Source organism: Salvelinus namaycush, chromosome 29, assembly GCF_016432855.1.
Source record: "Salvelinus namaycush isolate Seneca chromosome 29, SaNama_1.0, whole genome shotgun sequence".
Lineage (NCBI taxonomy): Eukaryota > Metazoa > Chordata > Actinopteri > Salmoniformes > Salmonidae > Salvelinus > Salvelinus namaycush.
Genome location: NC_052335.1, coordinates 2,446,657 through 2,454,908, shown reverse-complemented (window position 1 = coordinate 2,454,908; position 8,252 = coordinate 2,446,657). Strand labels below are relative to the sequence as shown.

The window sequence follows — 8,252 nt, the reverse complement described above, 5'->3', positions numbered from 1 at the left end:
TGCCACGAGGAAACAGAATCAATAGAACAGTCAGCCTTGTGCAGACTCTGCCACGAGGAAACATAATCAATATAACAGTCAGCCTTGTGCAGACTCTGCCACGAGGAAACATAATCAATAGAACAGTCAGCCTTGTGCAGACTCTGCCACGAGGAAACAGAATCAATAGATCAGTCAGCCTTGTGCAGACTCTGCCACGAGGAAACATAATCAATAGAACAGTCAGCCTTGTGCAGACTCTGCCACGAGGAAACATAATCAATAGAATAGTCAGCCTTGTGCAGACTCTGCCACGAGGAAACATAATCAATAGAACAGTCAGCCTTGGGCAGACTGCCACAAGGAACAGAATGAATAGAATATGTTTTATGGTATTGTCCATCGGTGGCTCACTTTTGGAGTCAGGTCCAGGAATGGTTGTTACGTCATAATGTCAGGGTTCAGATGGACCTGCAAAAACACTGAAAATCTGATCACTGGATCTGAAAAAACATGATAAATGAATGGGAAAATATCATTATACTCTTGGATAAAGTATTTATTTTTAGGGCAATATTGGTAGGAATGTTACAAATAGGGAGGTTCGGGACCATTGTAAGACATCATAGTAAAATTCAGGGATGTATTGCAAAATAAAATAGCAAAATGGCATTATACTGGGAAAGTTGGGTTAATGTGTGGTCCTCGTAGGGTAGGAGTTAAAGTCAGAATGAATGGTGGATTGGTCTCCCTGGGTGAAAATCCAGTACAGTACTTAAAGAAAGAAGAAATTGGGAATATATTATTTAACTACAGTTAATGTAGATGTGAGTGAAATAGCTGGAAGTAGCAGTAGAAGTATTGTTGTCCATTAGTTTACTCCAATTAGGGTAGGGATGGCAGGGGGGAAAAGGTATAGAGAAAAAAGAAATAAAGGGGATTAGAAATTATGCAAACAATGAGATTTATAGAACCTACAATCCATCTGCAATATTACATCTGATCTACCCCCACATTAGGCCAAGCAGTCTGATACTAATAAACACACTCCCGTGTCTCTTGATTTCGTGTAATAACAGTAAATCTTAAACTCTTACAGTCCCACCGTGACACGTTTTGAACTTCTAAACCCTTTAAAACCTCGTGCTGGTCTGTTGCATTGGATTTGTCCATTTCCTCTGCATCCGCTGATACCAAACATTAGTATGTGTGATTAAAGGGACTGAGGTAGAGCAGTGTTGGTGAGACAAGGGCGTGTCCCGAAAACCTTTCGTCTCACAAAAACGTCTGTGAAGTCCACAAACTATTATGACCTCTCTATGAAAAGCTAAGACTCACAAACACTCACATGTTTTACTCTATGACACGCACAAGCTACGCAAGAGTCATTAGATGTTAAGGGTTTCTTCTACATAGAAGATCATAGGATATCCCAGGACACGTTGCATAATACTGTAGCTCACATATTTGCTGTCACAAACTCCAACAGTTGATATTCATTTCCCACTGAGCAAACAATTCCTGTTTTAAAAGCATTCTCATCAATGCATAAATATTATTATTATAATATATATATTTTTTTGTGACTTGTCAATAAAACTCATCAACGCAAATGTTTATGTCAAATTGTTTTGTGCTCTACTTGTCGCCCTGGCTAATTACAGTTCATTCGAAAAGTATTCAGACCCTTTGACTTTTTCAACATTTTATTACGTTACAACCTTATTCTAAAATGGATTAAATAAAAATGTTTCCTCATCAATCTACACACAATAGCTTTTTTTCCAAACAGGCAGCAAAATAATATTGTAATGTAAAAGCAACATAACATAATAATAATAATAACATAATAATGTTATGTCACACATAACATGCACACAGCTCTCGCTCTTATACCCTCCTTATTCGTGATCTCCTTCTTATTGTTATTATTACAATTATAATTATGATCATCATTATAATAATAAGTATTGTCTTTATCATTAGTAGGCTTAGTATAGTGTCCTTGGGCAGTGCCTTCGGAAAGAATTCAGACCCGTTGACCTTTTCCACATTTTGTTACGTTACAGCCTTATTCTAAAATGGATTAAAGAAAAACATTTCCTCAGAAATCTACACACAATACCCCATAATGACATAGTGAAAACATGTTTTTAGAAAAGATTACAAATGTACTTTAAAAAAGTGAGCTCAGGTGCATCCTGTTTCCATTGACTATCCTTGAGACGTTTCTACAACTTGACTGGAGTCCACCTGTGGTAAATTCAATTGATTGGGCATGATTTGGAAAGGCACATACAATTGAAGTCGGAAGTTTACATACACCTTAGCCAAATACATTTAAACTCCGTTTTTAACAATTCCTGACATTTAATCCGAGTAAAAATATCCCTGTTTTAGGTCAGTTAGGATCACCACTTTATTTTAAGAATGTGAAATGTCAGAATAATAGTAGAGAGAATTATTTATTTCAGCTTTTATTTCTTTCATCACATTCCCAGTGGGTCAAAAGTTTACATACACTCAATTAGTATTTGGTAGCATTGCCTTTAAATTGTTTAACTTGGGTCAAACGTTGCGGGTAGCCTTCCACAAGCTTCCCACAATAAGTTGGGTGAATTTTGGCCCATTCCTCCTGACAGAGCTGGTGTAACTGAGTCAGGTTTGTAGGCCTCTTTGCTCGCACACGCTTTTTCAGTTCTGTCCACACATTTTCTATAGGATTGAGGTCAGGGCTTTGTGATGGCCATTCCAATACCTTGACTTTGTTGTCCTTAAGCCATTTTGCCTCAACTTTGGAAGTATGCTTGGGGTCATTGTCCATTTGGAAGATCCATTTGCGACCAAGCTTTAACTTCCTGACTGATATCATGAGATGTTGCTTCAATATATCCATATAATTTTACTTCCTCATGATGCCATCTATTTTGTGATGTGCACCAGTCCCTCCTGCAGCAAAGCACCCCCACAACATGATGCTGCCACCCCCGTGCTTCACGGTTGGGATGGTGTTCTTCGGCTGGCAAGCCTCCCCCTTTTTCCTCCAAACATAACAATGGTCATTATGGCCAAACAGTTCTATTTTTGTTTCATCAGACCAGAGTACATTTCTCCAAAAAGTACGATCTTTGTCCCCATGTGCAGCTGCAAACCGTAGTCTGGCTTTTTTATGGCGGTTTTGGAGCAGTGTCTTCTTCCTTGCTGAGCGGCCTTTCAGGTTATGTCGATATAGGACTTGTTTTACTGTGGATATAGATACATTTGTACCTGTTTCCTCCAGCATCTTCACAAGGTCCTTTGCTGTTGTTCTGGGATTGATTTGCACTTTTCGCAACAAAGTACGTTCATCTCTAGGAGACAGAACACGTCTCCTTCCTGAGTGGTAGGCCTTGAAATACATCCACAGGTACACCTCCAATTGACTCAAATTATGTCAATTAGCCTATCAGAAGCTTCTAAAGCCATGACATAATTTTCTGGAATTTCCAAGCTGTTTAATAGCACAGTCAACTTAATGTATGTAAACGTCTGACCCACTGGAATTGTGATACAGTGAGATATAAGTAAAATAATCTGTCTGTAAACAATTGTTGGAAAAATTACTTGTGTCATGCACAAACTAGATGTCCTAACCGACATGCCAAAACTATAGTTTGTTAACAAGAAATTTGTGGAGTGGTTGAAAAACGAGTTTTAATGACTCCAACCTAAGTGTATGAAAACTTCCGACTTCAACTTATACCTGTCTATATAAGGTCCCACAGTTGACAGTGCATTTCAGAATAAAAACCAAGACATGTGGTCGAAGGAATTGTTCGTAGAGCTCCAAGACAGGATTGTGTCGAGGCACAGATGATGGCCTCCATCATTCTTAAATGGAAGAAGTTTGGAACCACCAAGACTCTTCCTAGAGCTGGCCACCCGGCCAAACTGAGCAATCGGGGGAGAAGGTGCCTTGGTCAGGGAGGTGACCAAGAACCCATTGGTTACTCTGACAGAGCTCTAGAGTTCCTCTGTGGAGATGGGAGAACCTTCCAGAAGGACAACCATCTCTGTAGCACTCCACCAATTAATACTTCATGGTAGGGTTTCCAGATGGAAGACACTCGACAGCCCGCTTGGAGTTTGCCAAGGCACCTAAAGGACTCTCAGACCATGTGAAACAAGATTCTCTGGTCTGATGAAACCAAGATTGAACTATTTGGCCTGAATGCCAAGCGTCATGTTTGGAGGAAACCTGGCACCATCCCTACGGTGAAGCATGGTGGTGGCAGCATGTGGGCATGTTTTTCAGCGAATGGGACTGGGAGACTAGTGAGGCTAAAGGAATGATGAGCGGAGCAAAGTACAGAGAGATCCTTAATGAAAACCTGCTCCAGAGCGCTCAGGACCTCAGACTGGGGCGAAGGTTCATCTTCGAATAGGACAACGACCCTAAGCCCACAGCCAACAGAACGCAGGAGTGGCTTTGGGATAAGTCTCTGAATGTCCTTGAGTGGCCCAGCCAAAGCCCAGACATGAACCCGTTCATACATCTCTGGAGTGACCTGAAAATAGCTGTGCAGCAACGCTCCCCATTCAACCGGACAGAGCTTGAGAGGATCTGCCGAGAAGAATGTGAGAAACTCCCCAAATACAGAAGTCCCAAGCGTGTAGCGTCATACCCAAGAAGACTTGAGGCTGTAATCGCTGCCAAAGGTGCGTCAACAAAGTACTGAGTAAAGGGTCTGAATACTTATGTAAATGTGATCTTTTTTCTTTTTAATACATTTGCAAAAATGTCTAAAAACCTGTATTTGCTTTGTCATTATGGGGTATTGTGTGTAGATTGATGACGGGAAAAAACAATTTAATACATTTTAGAATAAGGCTGTAACCTAACAAAATGTGGAAAAAGTCAAGGAATACTGAATACTTTCAGAATGCACTGTATGAGGACAGAGTAAGCAGATGAATGAAAGTAGTGCATTCAAGCTTTTTCACTGTGGTATTTCCTGGGACATACTACCCAGCCTAATGTATACAAATTGACTTGTTATTCACTTAATGAAAAGTCCATTTGGCTACATTCCCTGCTGTTTGGATATTTTGAATGCATAGATGTTGTAGGATATATTTGAGTAGCAAATTAACGTTTTATTTATGAAATAGCAACAGTCAAATTAAGCTCATTAATCACAATACCCAGATATAGACCTAGCTAGGAAACAGTCCTTCTCGTTTGAACAGTGCAATTATTTTAGTCAGCATAAGCCAAACGTAAATGGAGAATAAGATGAGGCATACACACAAGTGGAATACATAAAACTGATCCAAATCCAGAATTGAAGGAAAAACAAATTCATATGATCATTCCAATGTAGCCTGAACCTTGTTTATTGTGGTTTTCTCCTCGGTGTTTGAATTTTTATTTTATTTAACTAGGGCAAGTCAGTTAAGAACAAAATCGTATTTATAATGACGGCCTAGGAACAGTGGGTTGACTGCCTTATTCAGGGGCAGAACGACAGATTTTTACCTTGTCAGCTCGTGGATTTGATCTGGCAACTGGCCCAACGCTCTAACCACTCGGCTACCTGCCTGCCGGAACAAGTAAAGTTCCATGGTAAAGAGAAGAGAAGAAAGACATTTTTTTAAATGGTATAATAATGAAGATGTGAATGAGGGCAGATGCAGTTCATTTGACGGGTGCAGTGCAATGATTTAAATATACAGTGGTCTATATACATCCTTGGTGCAGTGAGAGCAGTAGGTTGTATCTTTGATAACCCGACTGGCTTAGGGGCCTGGGAGGCTCGAGCCGGAGGTCTCCCATGATATCCTGCGGCTGGGGATTTGTCGCTTAGCAACAAAGCAAACTTTCTCCAGCTGAGCTTCCAGCAAAAACAAACGTGCTCTCCCAAGTCATGTAGCTAGATAACACTGTCACTTATTTCAGCTAATAGTTAAGGTGAGTCAACGTCTACGACACAGCCGGAATGTCAAAAGCTCCACCAAAGAAAAAGGAGTTGTCCTCCAGCCGAGTCACTTCATCACAAGGACAGACACCAAATAAAGAGTAAGATTGGTTTGATGGTCAAGCTTGCTCTAGTATCTATGCCCTACTGTTCGTTATTTATCATGTCAAGCAACACTTAAATACTCTGATTTCAAATTATATTTGCCATGGTGTTACATGTTATGTGTTGTTATCACTGTCATAGGTAGCTGTTCAGCTAATTACAAAGTGCACAGCAACGTTAGCTAGCTAATGTGTGAACCTGTTGGCAAGGAATGACAGGTGTCAATCAATCATAATGCCCCCCCCATTATTTTTGCTGGGCTTTCTATAGTATATTTAAGCAGTAAGGCCTGAGGGGGTGTGGTATATGGTCAATATACCACGGCTAAGGGCTGTTCTTACGCACTACGCAACATGGAGTGCCTGGTAATAGCCCTTAGCCGTGGTAAATTGGCCATATACCACAAACCCCCGAGATGCCTTGTTGCTATTATTAACTGGTTACCAACGTAATTAGAGCAGTAAAAATACTTGATTTGTCATACCCTGGTTATATACGGTTTGATATATCACGGCTGTCAGCCAAACAGCATTCAGGACTCGACCACCCAGTTTATAATTTAGCAATAAGGCCCAGGAGGTGTGGTATATGGCCAATATACCACGGCTAAGGGCTGTTCTTAGGCACTATGCTATATAACGTCTTTTAATGGGCTACTTCAAACCATATTTTCTTCAGATTGAAATAATGTCAAAAATACTGTTAGTCTGATTTGTAATAGACTGTCATAGCCCCAATTTAAAAAAAAAATGGTGGGGTCGCACAAAGAAATTGATATCAAAATGGGGTCTTAGGCTGTCCTCAAAACAGTATTTATTAAAATGCAATCTATTAATATGTTTATTGAACACTATCATTTATTTGCAAGCCTGATAGCTTTATCTTTAGTTTAGGGTTGATGCCGCTCGTTGGCCCTTAGCCAAGGTCAAAGCATATGATTTCATCAACTGGTATTTACCACCTTCCCACTTGGTTTTGAACACAGTATTATGTAGCGTGGCCAGGGAGTAGTCTGACAGGGGCTAGGTAGCCTACTGCGTTACGTGATGTGTCACTTCTGTCTACTTTGCTTGAGCCCACGAAATTTGAACCTCAGCCAGAAAAAAGTAGCTAAGGTCTCCTAATTTTAAACACTTCAGGATTTAAACGCCCATTTTCACCATCCTACTCGCTAGCTAGTTCTATAAGCCCTTCTTCTTGTTATTGTGGACATTTATGTAGCTAGCCTTGCAAGCTGGCATTAATTATCTATAGCTTCAGGGCTCTTGCTCTGCTCTCACTTTACAAAAGCGCACAACCACTGAGTTTCACGAACAAGCTGTACACTGGGCAACTTGCCAGGGTTCTGCTTTGAAATCCTTGGCCCGCGGCTCTCCCAATCCCAATACTGACAGTATGAGAAAGGGAGTCAGTACATGATTGTGTCGATAGCACCACCAACGAAAATGTATAGCCTAAACAGCGCTGTGACTAGAGGTCTATGCTCTGCTGCTACAAATCACTTTAGCGATGAGAGGAGTTACTTGAACAGGATTGATACATTTGGACATCAATTTTATATCATCTTGGGTTTATGGATACCACAGCATGGCTGGTGTGGCACTACAACACACACCTGTTTATTGGTGTGAAACCTGAATCATGCTTGTTTGTGGTTACACCCCAGAGCATCGTCCCTGGTGGCTAGTGCCTCAGAGGGCCCAGGAGAGCTGAGGAGATGCCGCTACCCCATCTGGCCGGAGTGGAGTGAGGCAGAGGTCAACACAGAGAAATGGGATGCGGCCAAGGGCGCTAAGGATGGAAAGATGGGGAAGAGTCCATTTTTGGTGAGTATTGATGGATTGAGCCTAGTGAAATTCCTATAGGATCTAGGCTATCCATCTATGGATTGATTTCATAGATACTGTAGCCTGCGGTGTCTCATGTTTCTTTGGCAGGTTAGCATTTTTTGTCATGAATCTTGTTCTGGAGGCAGCTCTGCAGAATGGGTACTAGCTGGTACAGCCTCAAAGTCATAAAATCAGATTAAAAACCTAACGTTAACCACGCTGCTAACCCTAATGCCTAACCCTAACCTTAAATTAAGACCAACAAGCTCATTTTTGTTTGAGTTTTTACAATATAGCCAAAAATCACTCCAGGACAAGACTCATGATAATAAACATCAACCGTGCTTCTACACCTGCATTGCTTGCTGTTTGGGGTTTTAGG

General features: G+C 40.9%; 1 protein-coding gene across 1 annotated transcript in view; it reads left to right on the top strand.

Annotated features, from left to right (window-relative positions):
- Positions 1–5,957: 5,957 nt before the first annotated feature.
- adgb (androglobin) overlaps positions 5,958–8,252 on the top strand; it is a 94,659-nt gene continuing 92,364 nt past the window's right edge. The window contains exons 1-2 of the mRNA XM_038968025.1: positions 5,958–6,037; positions 7,708–7,867. Coding sequence (XP_038823953.1) covers positions 5,958–6,037; positions 7,708–7,867 — 240 coding nt within the window. The remainder of the gene's footprint in view (positions 6,038–7,707; positions 7,868–8,252) is intronic.